The sequence below is a fragment of the Synchiropus splendidus genome, chromosome 4, assembly GCF_027744825.2.
Source record: "Synchiropus splendidus isolate RoL2022-P1 chromosome 4, RoL_Sspl_1.0, whole genome shotgun sequence".
NCBI classification, from domain to species: Eukaryota; Metazoa; Chordata; class Actinopteri; order Syngnathiformes; family Callionymidae; genus Synchiropus; species Synchiropus splendidus.
This window is the reverse complement of record NC_071337.1, coordinates 13,095,075-13,112,953: the sequence shown is the minus strand read 5'-3', so window position 1 is coordinate 13,112,953 and position 17,879 is coordinate 13,095,075. Positions and strand designations below refer to the sequence as shown.

General features: G+C 40.3%; 1 protein-coding gene across 8 annotated transcripts in view; it reads left to right on the top strand.

Moving 5' to 3' along the window:
- The window catches only part of LOC128756937 (ras/Rap GTPase-activating protein SynGAP-like), a 43,405-nt gene extending 27,124 nt beyond the window's left edge, over positions 1–16,281 (top strand). For 7 of the 8 annotated variants that reach the window (XM_053861815.1, XM_053861814.1, XM_053861812.1 and 4 more), the window contains 7 exons: positions 923–1,127; positions 1,226–1,807; positions 4,248–4,736; positions 5,419–5,580; positions 6,850–7,061; positions 9,049–9,121; positions 11,092–16,281. In XM_053861815.1, the coding sequence (XP_053717790.1) occupies positions 923–1,127; positions 1,226–1,807; positions 4,248–4,736; positions 5,419–5,580; positions 6,850–7,061; positions 9,049–9,121; positions 11,092–11,130 (1,762 nt within the window). In that variant the 3' untranslated portion in view covers positions 11,131–16,281. The remainder of the gene's footprint in view (positions 1–922; positions 1,128–1,225; positions 1,808–4,247; positions 4,737–5,418; positions 5,581–6,849; positions 7,062–9,048; positions 9,122–11,091) is intronic. The other variant, XM_053861813.1, reaches the window with a different exon arrangement.
- Positions 16,282–17,879: the final 1,598 nt, after the last annotated feature.

Genomic DNA, 17,879 nt, shown 5'->3' with positions numbered 1-17,879 from the left:
TCATAAAAGGCTGTGTAACAAATTCTACTGCAGTGTCATTGTGCTGTTTATCGTTGGACAAAACACATTTATGAAGGATTATGATCGAAAACGGTAATTAATCTAAAATACTTTACAATAATAAGAAATACACTAATGTAAATATAAACTAATAATTTATTTTTGTATTTATTTATGGTCAAAAACTAGTGTAATGCAATGTAATGCACTAATTATGAGCCTTTCATGCCTTAATAAAACTCTGGAACACTTACTCATACTTTTTAATCCGTCAGGTAAAAACAAATACATATATGCCAAGACCTACTTATAAAAAGTAAGTAATGTACTATATAATAGAAACATAATACAAATGTTTTTTTTTTTCAGTGTTACACTCAACAGCTGTAAAGAAGCAAAAGTCATTTTAGAAAATGGTGGCTACCAGGTGATATCAAAGTGGATTTAAAAGAAAGTTAAATAGAAGAAGAAACTAAGAAAGAATTCCAAGTTCTTATTTCCTGGCTTTTCTAATATATAATCAATCAGGAACAAACGTGCCATCTGTTCCGAAGTGTCTCTCATCTACGTTGCAAGTGATTTCGACACTGTGCTATTATCAAGGGACTTCCACTCACACAGCAGCTTTCAGAGAAACCTCTATGTAATTAAATATCAGAGCAGCCATTTTAGGTTCTGCTATTTAAGGGTGTGTCTTCTGGGAACAAATTCAGAGGCTGTAAACCTCATCTTAATTAAGGTTTTAATAAATCAAGGGAAGAAGACGGACATCAAACATCTGGCAACTTTCAGAATGTCTTTGACTGACAGGCAGCCCCTCTAATTAACTACAACGTTCCCTATCTGACAGTGTTGACAGTGAAGTTCCCGCTCTGCTTTGTTACGTCAAATGAGTCTTTATTTTTTTCGTTTGTCACTGAAGCTCTATAGACATTTCCCGTCTCCCCTCTCCGCCGACCGGGCCATCTGCTGTAGAGTCGCTGTCATCTAACCTGAATATGAGACGTCAAGCAGAACGAGATCTCCGTTCATCAAGGGAAGTGTTCTATGTTACGCGGCCGCCACTCGCTCGCTCCAGCCCAGCGTACTGCACCAGCAGTTCTGACATCACTGAGCCAGACCCAAAGGTAAATGCTCACACCACTTCCCATCAGACACCTGTCTAGAAAGCCTTTATATTCTGTGTTATTTGTATGTTGAACGACACAAACTGCGCTATTTTCAGGTCCACAGCGTGAACAAAAGTGTGTCCATGATGGACCTCCAAGACTCCCGCATGAACAGCATTTCCAACCTCAACTCAGTTGGAGACATGCTGACCTCCTCCCAAGCCTCCATCGCTGGACTTGGCCACAGCTTCGGGAACCTCGGTGGTCCGCTTCGCATGGGAGGGCATCTACCAAGTGGAGCGTCAGGTTCTGGGCTGAGGCTGAGCCAGATGGGCCACATTGGTGGGCCCACTGAGTCCATCTCTCAGCAGCAGCAGCAGGCGGCAGCAGCCATGCACTTTCCACTGTCTTTCCAGAACCCTCTGTTTCACCTGGCTGCGCAGAACTCGCCGGCCCAGTCTCAGGCCCAGCCTCCCCCTCCTCTGCTGCTGGCTCCTGAGGCTGAGAACGGTCATCACGACTATGCACCGGCCTTTGGCAACAGTGCTTTTTCACGCAGCGAGGACCTCTCCGCCCTGAGGTCACAGAGCAGCCTGGTGCAGCCCAGCATCGTCCACTCACACAGCTACAGCGATGACTTCACTCGACAGAACCAAAATAATGATTTTGTCTGGCACCAGCTGTCACTGCAGGTTCAGGTAGGTCCCCTGTTATGGCTTCTGCATATTGCATCTTGTGCTACAAAATACAGAAACTGAATGACACTGAGCAAGTGAGTAAACCTTTTCACATTTAACAATGAAACGAGAATTGGAAAGGCAATAAATGACCTGATGTCGGCCAACACCAAACACATCAATGTTTTCAGGTAAGTCAATAAGCAATTTGGTCCAGGAAAGACTTTTCTTAAGAGGCAACACTGATACAATGGGTGATGTGAGAAAGGCACCAAGTGGTTTAGACCAGGCGTTCTGTACCTTTTTGATCTTGGGGCCCACCTTTCCCAGAACAAATGGGTCTGGCGCCCATTCAATAGAATTGATTTATTACTCTTTTCATCGAAAAGTCCAACTACTACTAAAGAAAAAAAATACACTTGATGCAAATTGTTGAGAAAATAAGAAAAACTGAATACAATTCTGAATAAAATAAATATAATAACAACATGTCAAAATATCATAAAATAAAAATAATATATTTTATTTCAACTCCAAAGAAGATACAAGTAAAGTGTAAATGAAAGTTTTGCCATAAAAATGTTGAGCACAGTCTTAACACTATAAACAATTGATTGTCAGTCTGGTGCTGTTTGTTTCAGCTCACACCCGATTGGCTAACTAACATGTGCTTGAACGGTTGGAACTAGAGCCCTGTTCTAGTTTTGTTGTATTCAGTTTAGTCTCGGCCTTGGTCTCGCATCTTGCATTGGTCTAGGTCTAGACTGTAGGTCTCAAAGCCTTGGTCCTGATCTGTGTACAGTGTGTTCTGCTCAGTTTGGGGTTGTGTGGGTGGTGTCGAATACAACACTAGCAAAGAGTGCAATAAACAGATGTTGATGCAGGATGATATTGTTGGATTTTTGCCTCCAGTCCATTAGTCAGACATCAGCTTGGTGGCAGAGGAGCTGTTTTTAATCCTTTCATTTGGTCATTGCTTTGTCTGTGATGTAATAAAATTATGATCCGAAATTTGGATTTTTGACTCATTGGTGCATTGTCACTCTGTGGATTCAACATTTACATTTGTGCTTCAGTGCGTCAACTTTACCAAATTCCATCCAGTTTTTTCAATCATATAAACTTGAAAAAGAATCCATCTCCTGTTCGATGGTGCCGAGAAAAGTCCTTGTGTTCCTTTAATGAACAAGACAAATCGGACTGTGGCCGCTGATCTGCCCCACTGATGAAGTGTACTACTCCCCGTCTATGAAATTACAGTGTTTAATGATCCTGTCACTGCGTCTTGTTGCACTATTTCGGTCCCGCTGCGTGGGCCTTAATGGAACATCAAGATTCCTGTTTTCAGAAAACAGTCGGGGTCAGAACAGTGCGTTTTGAATTAAGGATTTTTCGTTCGTATTTAAACGTCAGTCGTGCAATGTTATACGAGGACAAGCAGGTTTTAGATGATTGTTGTGATTCAGACGCTGTAATTGTAGTGCCACCTCCGGGAACATTACCTAACAGCTGAAGTCCTTTTGGTATTTACGAAGACATGGTTGCTACTGAGGCTTGTTGTCACTCTCTGTTTTGAATCATTTAAATTAGTATGTTTTGAAATCAGGTTGTGATATCTCAAAACATGGATCAAGAAATATTAGATAAAACACAAACATTGCTGTAAGTACGCATTTAAGGAACGCTGTGATTAAATTTGCCTCCATTTTAAAATGTCTACTACATGGCACATATTGAGTGCATACTGTATAATAATATTTCTGCTATTTATATTTTTGCTTTAGCAGCTCATCATATTTAAGGTATGCATTTAATGTAAGGAGTAAATATCTGTGACAGAAATCGTACGTGTAATGCCACAAAATTCATTTTGCTTCAAGATTTTTTATGTAAAGCGATTCATCTGAGTGAGGAGAAATAAAAAAGCTATATTACAAAGCTGTAATTAAATAAAACAAGGTGGGAAAGAAAATAGAAGTTTTACATTATAATGAAAAAAATGTAAAAATGCAAAATGACACTATTTGTGGATAAAGAAACTGGAATTTGGTTTTATAAAGATGTGTTGTATATAATTAGCTAAGTAAGTGTCATCATTCTCATGCAGAAGTGCCTCTGATTCTCTGGTTAATATGTTTTATGAGAGATCATGTAGCTCAGATTAGACCCCAGGAAGGCTTTATATTCCGTGCAACGTTAATCTTTGGTGTCTAATAAAACCACTTATTTATGATTCAGTGTAATCCCTTAAGTCCCAATTATGTTTGATGGTTCTTATGCATATTTTGTTCCTTTAATTCTCCTAAAATATGTAATAAAATTGTGATGATTCTTGTTTTGAGCTTTTAAGTGCAAATCAAAAGACCAGTCATTTTTCAATTCCAATTCATTTTCATCACCATATGAAGGCTTAGTGTGACTTTATTTTATTTTTTTTCTGTTTTCATCACTCTTTTCTTAGGAGTCCCTTCAGCAGCAGCACATGATGGGAGTGAATTCTCAGACCCCTACAGGCACAGGGACCCCTGCCTCACTGGCCACACCTCCCACCACTGTCCATCCTGTCCGCCAGTCGTCCATGGCCCAGCTGCAGCATCTCAAATCACAGCGATCCATCAACACTCCAGCCACGGCCACGCCTCCAAAAGCGCGCCCACAGAGCCGGAACCTTCTGCTGGATCAGAACGACACAAGCTTCAGTGGCAGTGGGCCCAAACATCGAGCTCAGCAGCAGCAACAGCAGCAGACACAGCAACAGGACCCGCAGCAGGTCTCGACGGACAGTCCCGCTCCGGGACTTCCGTACCAGAACAGCTCCGCCAAAGAGAACCAGGGTCAGCCAGCCGCGGCAGAGGAGTCGACAGACACGCCCACTAAAAGCAGCAAGAAGGCTCAATCCCAACTGCAGCCACCACAACCTCATCTGCTCAAACCAGTCATTAATAAACAGGTCAGTCACAGCAAGCAACTCCTTTGGAGTTACAATTGAGTCAAAAGTGTACGACTTAGACCCGGTGTAACAATGATCATGACTTCCGGTGTCTCCTCACCTTTCATTTCCATGGAAAAGATTGTTTTAGCACGACAGTAAGCCTTACAAATTTTTACACTTCCCATTTTTGTCCAATGTACCTTTGCAAAAAGCACCATCTAAATAAACAAATATGTTTATCAAAACAACTATTACATGAACAAAGGTACCTTCTCAGCGCTTATCTCTGCTTGTTAGACATAGCTTTTCATAACCATGATGTTGGAGACAACATCATGAGTTTTTAGTGTCACATTTTCTAACCATCACCCTGATTTTACATTGTTTCGTATTATCATTGTTTCATTAAACTTTAAATTTCATTTCCTGAAACTGGTGTTTTTATTGTCACATGTGAAAACATTATTACCAGTATCCACTTTGCGGTTCTAAAATTACCTGCCTTTGAAGGTGTTTGATGTAAGAAAACACTATGTTTGGCGGTGCTGAATAAATTTAGTCACGCTGAATGAGGATGAAAATGTCTCTTCAAAAGTAAACACCAGACTCAGACAATTTTTAAATATGCTACTCGTGTTAAATCCAGATCATTATTATTTCCTTCGCGGAGGCGTTTTCACTGGAAAGCTTGTCGTTTCAGGGCTCTCAGTCGGCCTTGAACACTTCAGCACTGAATGAGCGGACGGTCGCTTGGGTGTCCAACATGCCACATCTCTCAGCTGATATTGAGAGCCTGCGGCCGGACCGAGAGGGTCAGCTGAAAGAGTATTCCAAGAGCATGGATGAATCACGGCTGGAGCGGGTTGGTTCTTTCGTATAATCTTTTTTTTTTTAAGATTCTCAGTGAGTCAGCTTGGCTGTAGGGAAGGAACATTTGTTTTCACAGTGACTTCCTTGTAAGAAATGCTGCTTTTTAACAAACTTGGTGCTGTTTTTCTATTTTTGCCAAGTGAAAAAGAACCAGCCAAGACACCATGTTGTTAAAAATCACTCAATGTTAAGCGCCAGGTAACAACTGTGAATAATGAATCTTTTTTGTGCCTCACATGTACACGACTCTGCTCACTGATGTGAACTGTAACACCATGTCGTTCCACCTGAGTGTGGGAGTTGGAAAAATGGGCAAGAGTCTAGAATCAAAACTTTAAATGACGGTATTCTGACTTTATTTATTTAGGTGTTTCTTCACCGAACTACTGTACTTAGGTTATCTAGACTGCTCTAATCAGAATAAATGCCTGATCCGAAAGTAAATGCTTGAAAAGATGCGATTCAGCTCATGTCCACATGACTAGTAAAATGATTCTTAACCAACATGAGTTTGCTGGTAGCATCTGTCTCTGCGATTGAAGCAGTATACGCAGCTGCCTGCATCAATAGCGAAGGCTCCACTTTCATAACCGCTTGCTGCAGTCGGTGAACTAGTCGCAAAGTCAAGTGAGACAATTGTATTAAACAAAATACAGGTAAGACTTACTGGAGTAATGTAATGTTCTTTGTTGGCACACGTTACGCACAGCGGTTTGGATGCAAGTAGATCAAAACTGTGGTGTGGCGAAATAGTCTCTTGTGGGGAACAGACCACTATGCAGCCAGAGAAGGTGTAATGAAGGCTGTGTTAAGACTCCAGTTTAAATATTATTAAAATTCAAAATCAGTAACCTTATTGGTGACAAAAATTGGTGACCCACTGTAGCTCTTTTGTTGATCAGTATCAGACCCCTGATAAATATAAATAAAGACACCAAAACTGAACAAAAAGCCAACTATGAGAGTTTTCTCTGTCAGTCTCAATCGGTTTTGAATAGAAAGCCAGAGTCCGCAGAGGCCGAGACATGACTGAGTAAAAATGCATTTCAGGTTGTAACAAGACCAAAACCCTAAAAAAGTGATCTTGAGATCAAGTAATATGGAGTACAACAATACTTATCCTTTCGCCCCAAAATGTTACAGTTCGATTGTTCATTGGTGCCTGTTTTAAATGACGCACCTTAAGGATTTAGTGAAGTGAATTTGGTTGTAAGAATCTCTCTATTAAGATTAATTGTTTTAAAATTGTGCCGTGCTGCAGGTCAGAGAGTATGAAGAAGAAATCCACTCCCTGAAAGAGCGGCTGAAGATGTCCCATCGCAAGCTGGAAGAGTACGAGCAGCGTCTTCTGTCACAGGAGCAGCAGACCAGCAAGATCCTGCAGCAGTATCAGTGCCGACTGGAAGACAGCGAGCGCCGCCTGAAGCAACAGCAAATGGAGAAGGATTCCCAAATCAAAGGCATCATTAACAGGTGATTAATGGTCAAGCTGGAGGGGTTGGGGGGAAGATCTGGTTCGAGCTGCTGCCGTACAATTCAGTGTTTACAAAACTTAAATCTCTAGCTGTCTGTGCACAATACTCAGTGCATCATGAATTGAGCTAGAATGGATGTTCAGTTGTGTTTTGTGTAGCTTGTAAGAGGGAAAAATCGCAAGGCTGCTGCTTAATAAACCAAATATCCAAACAAGACGCCACCACATTAGACATAAACACGCCGCAGGGAAGAGACTAATCCAAGCAGGAAAACATCAAGATAAAAAAAAAAGATATTGCATAATGTTGTTTACCTCAGAGCAATAATGATACAGACAGATGGGCAAAAAGCAATATGTTTTAATTATGTGTTGTAAAGTCCTTAATCTGCTTTGCGATTGATGATCAGTTCTTATGTGTCTAAATGACTGTTCAGTGCTGTTCTTTTTTATCTCAAGCAGAGGCTGCAAACAACAGATAAATAACTTCATTATGTTTTAGTAGGGAGCGTTTTTTTTTTTTTTTTTTCTATTTTAGACTATTGCAGATGAAGGATTTGCTTTAACATGACGGATGTGTCAATCGTCCAACCAAAAAGTAGAGACCCTTGATCACATCTTTTGTTCTTCAAAGTGCTAATTTTAGAAAGTGTAAAATAGTAGTGGTTGTTTCACAATGTTGGACATTTTTTGCTGCTGATTAAAAAAAAAAAGCAATTGAAATCATCTCTAAAAGTGTGAGTTCAATTCTCTCTGTGTTTTTTAGCACACCGACCACGTCAAAATAAAAACTATAAATACAGTGTGACAAACAGGATTTACATTTATTGAATTTAACATTCAATGCAGTGGAGTGTGCTTGGTCCTTTTGGATCTCATAATGTGTGATATAGTGAGGTTCAACTGTTGCTGTGTACTGTATTACGGTACTTGTACTAAGACTGATGCGAGTGCTTATTTACAGGCAGGCTAAAAATATTACACAGTATGTTGTGGACCGTTTCAGTGGCCAGATGTGGCTTATTGGCTGTTAGTTTGAAATGCCTACCAACCAATATGGTCGTCCGTCATGTGAAATAGAGAAGGACATTATTTTATACGAACATTTTTTCCATTATATTTTGCGGCGTATGTTACTATATGATATCCCATGATGAGTTCCTGAAGTCCGGGGTTCGGCAAACATTATAAGCTTCTACACGGCTGTCTAATAATTCCATATTTGTGGTCTCATTCATTTTGATTGAAGCAGCTTCTTTTGAGAGGCAGCAGAAAAAAATAGAAAAGGCGTGTGTACACATGGGTGGCCGAGTATATTGGGTCCTGTTGTCGCTTAAAGCGCTGCTGCAGTCCTTCCTTTATTAAAATAGATGGAGACAGTACATTGCAGCATAGTGGAGCAACAAAGAGCTGTTGCCCAAGCAAGTCACACCATAGCTATTGTTTTTGTCTTGCTATAGTTAAGATACAGTTTGAAGTGTGTCAGTCATATAAATAATGAACTTAACCAAAGATATATATAAAAAACATCTCATAAGACGAAAGATAATTAATGATAAATAATAATAATAAATGAGAAACCAGACTGTTCTCCTATATGTCTTGAAGAAGTGTCCAGTGTGGTGAAGGAGGTGTCACAGTGATATGTACCTAATATACATCACCTCCTCATTTTGGACAATTCTAAATACAAGAACTTGGATCATTGTAACCAGTACTCTGTCAGGAGTGTTGGACATCACTGTAGAAGCTACTATAACCATTAAAATGGTTAACAGCTCCTATAAAAGTCATCTGCAATGACCTGAAATGTATTCTCATTTCATGTTCATAAAATTCATCTACCTGCTACCTGGAAACTCAGAGGATCCAAAATGACATTAAAAGACGACGGAAACCCAGAAACATGTCTATTATATATCCTCATATGGCTTTATAATTCTTTTTTGTCAAGCGCAATGTTTGTTTCTATTTCCCTGTTGTTAGACTCATGGCTGTGGAAGATGAGCTGAGAGTGGGTGCCATTCCTGATATTAAGCCTCGAATCCTCACAGACCAGGTTTGTGCCTGAGTCTTTTATCATCCCTATTTGCAAAAACGCTCATGTGCAAAAACACGTTGCACCTTTCTTACATCACATCCAGAGTCAGAGCAGGGCTGCCATTCACTTCACCACCGACTCTCATAATTCAGCACACATTTATGTCACGTAACATTTCACCATCGCACATGCCTGCTGCAGGGACGACTTCTAATCCAGACACTAAGTGCTGAATGGAGCTTAAAGAGGTTAAGCTAGTCTGTCATTTCTTGCTTTTCTGCACCAAAAGGGCACATGATTTAGCTCAAAATAGTACGATCATGGCACAGGAAGCGTTCATCATGAGAAGCATGTGACTCACCAGCAGTGTCACGATTCCTCTGGGCTCAGTGTCGTGAATGCACCATTTAGATGGGATTGTAAGGCTGTGTGTGAAGATTTCTCTGTCACAGCTTGATGCTCACCAACTTTTGGGACACAACTTTCCGTTTGCTTTACAGTGACATAAGAGAGGGAACGAAAACAACCTGTAATTATAAAGACTTGCAGAGACAAGATAATTTCACCACCTGATAATGAGGATTAGCCCACTCGTCGCACCGTTTAGCTGTTTATATAACATCTGAGACGTTCATTCACTCATTCATTGTGGTTAATCCATCCAGGCTATGGCTCTTAACCTGTTTGATAGAGTTGCCATGAGTAATCATTCAGATTGACATGTTATTTGCAGGACATAGACTTAAGAGACAGTTTTTCCTCTTACCTTTAGAGTAGAAAATAAACGTACGATATTGTCGATACAGGCATTTCACAACATGAAAACTCTGTCAGCCTTTTCAAATCTGAGATCACTCGTAGTAGCAAGTGGAATAGTTACTCCAGGTTGAGAAGCAGTTGTCTCCCTTCCACTAACAAATGAGTATTGCAACAACCCATCATGAGCAGGGTAAAACTAACCTGTTTCATGAAGGTCAAAACCCAGCTCACGTTCCCTATTCGTGGGTGAACAATCCCACTCTTGGTGAAGAGATTCCGCAGCGTTTTTAGCTTTATCAAATGAGCTGAGCCAGAAGACAAATGTCATCTATAGTCACAAGCTTTGGGTAGTGAAAAAAAGAATAAAAGCGACCAAAATAAGTTCCCTGGTGGTGTGAGGTGAGAGCGTCGGTCATCAGCAAAAGAGGCTATTGAGTAGGACGCTCTTCCATATTTGAAAGAAGCCAGTTAAGGTAACTGTAGCATTCAGTCAGGACGCCTGCTCCATACCTCCTTGGTGAGGTATGAAGGGACAATGTTCTCTTGAAAGTGCCCTGGTCTTCCCGAAATAGATCCTCACGGACCTTTGAAAAGAAATGTTACTAGAGATACTGGACGATCGCAGAACACTATTAATTTATTTAGACAAATACGGGAAAGTTGTGAAACTGGCACAGCTAACTTGTGGCACAGTGTATGGAAAACACGGGCTTGGATTACGCGAGTGAGTAGGTCAGATCTCAGCAGGTACTCATCAGGACACCAGTCGTTTCTTGGCTTCATTAGCACTTCACCTAGCTTCAATTCATGACAAAGATAAAAGGCAAGAATTCTATTAGCAGTTAGCATTTGTGATGAGCAGCAAATCTAGTTGTCGTGATCAAAAGGAGCAGCATCAGGCTGATTGAAAGTGGACTGTTAGTCAAGCTATCAGGCTTCCATCTGAGCTTATCGCATGGCTGTGTCCACCTATGTGCACCATTGTTACGAAGAAGCCGTATTAAAAATGAACTAGCAAAACATTTGAACCTGAAGGCACCTGCTTTCCTCCAGCAAGTCTCGTCTGCCATCTTGTTGCTTTGTGTGTTTGTGGAGCTTGCGCTGCCTGTTTTCCATTTTTATGCCGATGTTCCATTCATCCCTGTTGAAGCTGGTGCTGAGGATGAACATGCTCTTTAAGTACGGAACACTACTGAGTGTTAAATGTTGTGTGTTTTCTGTCCCTTCAGTCTATCAGCCAGGGCTATGGGGGCCTCCCAGGATCCTGACCAGAGTCCTTGATGGTGACTCGGGTTTAAGAAGACAGTTCCACCATCGAAAACTACCCGAAGAGAAGCTGTGGCAGGACAACAGAAGGCTTCTAGTCACTCTATTCTTTAAAGATAATACGTTTGCACAAACATTGCCTGCACCAGAACGTGACAATCAATCTAGCGCGAGGACCAACAGAGAAACACCTGCACAGGTAGAATCAAAAGCCAACGCCTCAAGAATGGCAATACTGATCATAATCATTTATCTGAACCTTAATGTGTAGACGTGTTGCAAAAACGATGATTGTCAATTTTACCTTCAAAGCAACAATTCGAGTTTTTCAAGCACAAAGCATGACATCATCGCCATGAGCACCAGTCAACAGCCAGTCTTCTTCTGCTCATTACTGACTACGTAACCAGCAAATATGTTTTGACCTACAAGTGGCATCGTTCGGCAGCTTCATTTGAACAGCGCTTGCTTATTATTTCAAGATGCTTTCCTTGTCTGGCAGTGCAGCATTTACATGGATCATGGAGATTATAGAGCACCGGCATTTAAATTTGATTATAGAAAGTATGGCGTATGGAATATATGTATATTTTAAAGATTATGTACAATCAGAATCAGCAAAGTGTTTGGCCAGTAATGTAAAAGCATTTTTTATTTTTACTTTTCAAATGACTTAATTTTCTTGTGGTGTTAAGCTCCAATAATACAAATTAAAATAGAATCATATTAAACAAGTGAAATAAGTCTGCTAAAATGTGAAATTTAATAAGTAAGTGCAATTCAATAGTCATTATAATAATGATGTGAGAAATAATGTTGTATTTATGAACTATCTACTGTATTCAATGTATGCACAATCCCTTAGTCTTAAGCCCTTTCTTTTATTTAGTCCACAGCAAATGATGAAACCTTTAAGTGCATTTTAGGCTGAAGAATATTTCTTTCCATGTAAATGTTGCTGCTGCGCCATCATGAAGTGACGACAGTGTTGATGATCATGGTCAACTCACTAGAAACATGACGACTGACCTGAAGAGGGATGACAGAGCTGCAGCATCTCAATATGAAGATGTGTTCACATTAGTCTGTTCAAATTGATCAATTCAGGTTCTAATCCAAGCTGCTTGAACTTTCTTGCGTGAGATTTAAGCTTCCTGACAAAGGTGGGCTGCGAGTGTTACTTTGTTCCACTGTAGCGGCAAGGATTGCATGAAAACTGCAATTTTCTTGTTGTAATTTTTAGGAAAGGAAACTGATCACCGCCTCATGGGGTCATAATCTCTTATCCAGTGGAGCCAAACTCTGGAGCTTTAAACTGAGGCATCTTTTTTGTCTTCGGCATCACCCAGCCATAGAAATGGTGACGAATTGAAGAAAGAAAATGTGTTCTTAAAACTTCTTTTTTAGAGCAAGTCATGCAGATGTGCGACAGGCTTTGCAGCGCATCACCTTGTCACTCTGCGCTCGGCACAGCTTTCGGATGGTGAGACTGACACCTATTTTTAAAGCATCCAAAACCGTGTCCTGAATTGCGCGCTGCAGCTCCTCACTTCCATGACACCCCTCTCCTCAAGAACCTGAAATCTTAATTGGAAAACTTGCGGACTTCAGATGTGAACACGCTTTTGTATATTGGGTTACTGCGACTCGATGAGCTGCCGACCCTGGGGGCGTCGTGATGACGTCACGTACGGTATTACTCCCAATACAGACTTCAGAATGGTACATGCTGCTAAGATGACAGCATGGGATTAATGTACTACGAAAGAGTGCACTGTTGTTTTTCACCTTTCCTTTTATGTTTAAGTCTCTTAAGTGCAATAATGAAAGATGGAGGGTGACGTCAAAAGCTTTCTGGATTGAGATGGGGACATGCAGACAACAACAATATTAATGTAACTTATGAGCATATGAACTTCAGATATTTATCTACCAGAGGCTTTTGTACAGCACTTTTTATCATGAGCGAGCTCTGTACACACTCCTTTAGTCCCCAGAGCGACCAAGAGTGGGGATAAGGTTCTATTCTATCAAGTACTCATCTGTTGTGTGTCTGTGGAGCATCGATGTGCAACAGTTCTGCATGTGCTTTTGGAAACGTGAGGATGAGTCTGTCAGTTTGGATCTTATCATGTACAGAAGAACATTTGCTTTCTTATCAGGAGGCGTCTTTTTTTAATCAAACCTGCCTGACTCTTCGCTTTTTTTCCAAGAAGAGGGTGACGTTTTTGCAGTATCCAACTGAAGCAGAGCGAAGGTGGAACCAACCGAACGTGGACACGTTTCTACGCAGGGAAATGTTTGTAGTATATATATATGCGTCGGACGTGACTGCCTTACAGTCCGCGCCACTAGGCCTGAAATATATACGAACAAATGTAAACTTTGTATATTTAGCGTCCTCCTTTTTGTAGTCAGGTGATGGATTTAAAAAGCTGTGTGTTGTAGTCAGAATATTTATGAATCAAAACATCTATGATCTTAACCTCTTGCCTTTAAGCCAGTTTCTTTTGAGTATCAGTTCAACAAAGCTCTACGTTTATGTTACCAGAAATGTATAAAATAGCTTAATGTATATTTATTCTTCTATGTAAGACGTATATCCAGGGTAGGCCTTCAGGCATGAACTCGTGGTAAACTCATACTTGTATTATCTCTTAATGCTGCAACCCAGAGACCATATAGAGAGGGAGTGCGTCTGTAACACTTTATATCACCTCCAACAAGCAGTGGTGCTCTCAACAAGACTGGACTGCAGTTTTAAGGTAACCAGCTTCAAGTTATTTGCATTTAACTACTGTGTTTCTGAAGTATAGTTCTGCTCTTCTGTTGGAATTATGAGGAAAGGACCATAGAAGGATGAAGTGAGTTGTTGAGACAACATTTCAGTCACACTTCAGTGAATGAATATGTCAGAAAAAAAACTCCAAAAAAGACTGAAAAGCACAATAGTGATCTGCTCTGTAATGTTATCGTGCTCATCATCACATCAGCAAGGTGACAAAACATGTGAAAGCTGGACTGGGGAGTGAAATATGATGCCAGGTTCATCGAGCCGTGTTGTCTGAAATGGAGAAGTCAATGGTACAGAGTCACAAAAGCTGCTGTGAGCACATGCAGTTCTTGATGGGCTGGTGAGGCTTCATGAAACAGTGTCTTTATTTTCATGCTACGCTACATGACACTTGTTGCTGTGAATGCTTTTGCTAGGAACAACTACTTCATTTAAACCTCATGTCACTTTTAAAGCAAGAGCGCCACCTGCTGAGCTCAGAGGATGAGCACACAGTTTCATGAAGCTTCACCAGCCCATTACTTCCAGTGGAAATAGGTGTTGGAGTGAATGGGTCATTCTACGAAGCCAGTGCCATTTACACGCCAACTTTTTATGCAGAAATAGGTTATTTTAAGCTACTTTTTTACATTAATATTTTCATTTTCCATTGTGTCCCAATTGTCTTTTTCCTATCAGGAAACAATACCGCTTTCCACTCAGAATGCCTGCAGTGCTACTGACAAGCTAAGCTAGCAAGTACGTTAATTTTACGTTGTCCGCCGTTTACAGTACAGAAATTTTGTCTAAGTTCCCCCACATATTATGCTTTATGGCGGGGTTATGTCAAATTGTGTGGGAGCTTCTGTAAGAGTAATGTCATCTGCTGTGTGTGATGTCAGTTAAAAACAGTGTCTTGGACTTCTGACCTTTTTTAATATACAGTGTAATATTCTAGAGGATAAGGTCATATGAATGCTGAAAAAATTCATTTCGCTAAGTCGGAATTTGGAATGTCCTGAGTAAATATGACTAAAATGTATAAGATTCATATTTTACAATGGCATTGCGACAGGATTTCACAGCACTTAAGTGACAGCAGTGATCCTATCAGTTACATTTTGACACGGTACATTGGGACTGCAGGCACTGGTTTTGTAGAAGTACCCAAACACCACGAACAAAAGACTACTGTGTAATGATGGGCTGGTGAGGCTTCATGAAACAGTCCACTCATTTTCAGCGTCCACTAAATGCACTGTCTGCTCGCAGATCTTTTGATTTCTCATTGATATTCTGAAGTATTTTAATGAAACCTTTTCACTCACACGCTGTTTCATGATGCTTCACCAGCCCGTCACTAGCTGTGTGTTTCAAAGAGCTGCTATCCATATATTGTGCGAACGTTGTGGGTGTGTGAGGTTATTGAGAAAGTCTTGCACTGTAAGTGCAAGTCGTTGAAAAATTCAAGCAGCAGAGCCAATTAAAAGAGTGTCGAAAGAGGTTAAAGAAAGAGAACAAAAGGTAGTGGTGACATCTTGTTCCTCCTCAACAGACCTTGTGACTTCATAGTTTCTGATGATTTGTTTTCCTTCCATCTGCTGGACCATGAAGCCACTTAGAGCCACCAAATGTGAAACAACCCTGTGTAATACAGATGAGTGGGAAGGTGTGTTTGTATTGATGGGTCTGAGGCGGTTTTATTTGCATGTTTGCTCAATTTAGACTTGGTTTCAACTGTTTAGTTCAAGTGCCGTTACCATGACATTCATACCTATTTATTCAAATTAAAGTCTGAGTCTCAGGTGTTTCGAGGAACGCATAGTCAGATATAACAACCTATAAAAGTATTATTGAAGCTAATATTGATATATGTTTACGCTATATTACAGATGATTTATGAACTTTGAATGAAGCTAAACAGGACCTAACACTATCGTTTAAATATTTTATTTTGACAACACATGAGACTAATGTTTATAAAAGTGGATGTACAACTCCGTTGAATGATTGAATTCCTCTTGGCAGCTGCTTATCTGCGATTCATTTTGTGCCACTGACTTGAATCAGGCCTCCTGGATGTAAAACCCTTCATTTACTTGACGTTTCCTTTGAAAGAAGCCATGTGCCATCGATAAGCCATACACTCCAGTTCCCCCCGGTGTCGTCTGGTGGATGTTTAAATGTGGGTACTTTCATTTATAATGGTAGTTACAGTGGGTACGATTGCGCTTGTACTATATTATTATCAGTGTTGGTATATTTCAATGATATTGAGTTGTTTGAGCAAAAGGAATGTATTCATTTGAAGGTGATTTTCTTTTTTTTTTTCCCTTGAGTGATTTCAATAAATGATTAAATACCGAATTGATGATGGATTCTTCGTTGGTTCGGGTCACTGTGAAAGTGCAAAACTTTCTTTTCAAAAAAGACCTGTGTGTGGAAAACACAGCTGGTATATCTATAAATTCTGGCGATATTTCAGCCCAACTTTGTCACTTTTATATGTCTTGTAAATCATTTAAGAGTCAGCATGGAAGAGGAGGAGTCTTTAAAAAGACGTTTTATATATTATGATGTTATATATTATTTAATACAATTTTATTTTATTTTGGTGTTGGTTTTTTTCTTTAATTTAAAATCTATTCTCTCATGATAGTTTGAACAGTTTCAGTAATTTGCTATTGCAAATTAATATTTAATTAATAATCATTTTAATATTTATCAGGGATTTAAACAGTGGGTTTAGAGGAAGATTGGAAGTGGCCAGAGTCGGGACTTCCATCTCTGTATATCTGCTGGCTCTGCACTGAAGAGAAAGACATGCATTCGCCACCCTCCCTCCTATAAAAGCCAGATGGCATCGTTGAGTCCGTCTCTGTTTCCTCAGTAGTTTTTGCAGGGGACCTCAGGAGAACAAGGGATCGACATATGAGGTTTTCAGTGGAGCTGTTGCGACTAATTCCTCAAGCTTCACTTTCAGGATGCAATAGTGAGGCACCTCGCTCACTGAAGGATAACGGCGGAGTTACCTAATGTAACCCACATTCTCAGAAGTGTGAAGCTTCGTCTCCCAGCAGCTGCTAAGTGAGGAGGCAAGTTGGAGTGCAGCCTTCTACTGCCTCTCCTTTACTGGGAGAAAGAACTGCCACCTGCTGGAGGTGAAGACCTGTCTCTCTCTTCAATGCAGAGCAAAGATATTTGTAATCGAATCTCATACCAAAGCACCTCAGAGGGCTCGCAGTGTATATATATATATATATATATATATATATATATATATATATATATATATATATATATATATATATATACGTCCTCAAAATTATTCATACCCTTGCTAATTATTGTGATTTTTTTATTTTGTGATGAAATGAATGACTTATTTTTTTCTCATTTGTGTGTCAGTTATATGTGGCCAACAATTGAAAGAATGACAAAGATTATTTCTGGCGTCCCCAAAAATGCCACGTTCAAAATTATTCATAGCCCTGACAATCTTTCAACAAAAATGTGCCAAATGTGGTCATTTTTGTCGAGCACTGACTTCAAGATGTCACAATGAAGTAAACATTGTTGGCCAAATGTTAAAGTGAAAAAAGACATCTTTCCAGAACAGTATAAATAGGGGGAAAGTGTTCAGGTCACTCTTAATTTCTGGTCATCATGGTCAAGAAGAAGGAGCTCAGCCAGGACCTGCGTCAGTATCTCTCCAGTGAAGGAAAAGGTTACAAGACTATTTCCAAGCAGTATGATGTCCCTGTTTCACACATCCAGAACATCATCAACAAGTACCATAGGTTGAACACCGTTAAAAACCTCAGTGGCCGTGGACGGAAGCGTAAGTCGTCCCCCAAACTTGCGAGGAAAATCTGCCGAGAGGTCAACACCAACCCACAGATGACAACCAAGGCCCTAATGGAAACACTTGACCAGGCAGGGACAAAGGTGTCACGGTCCACCATTGAGCGAGTCTTG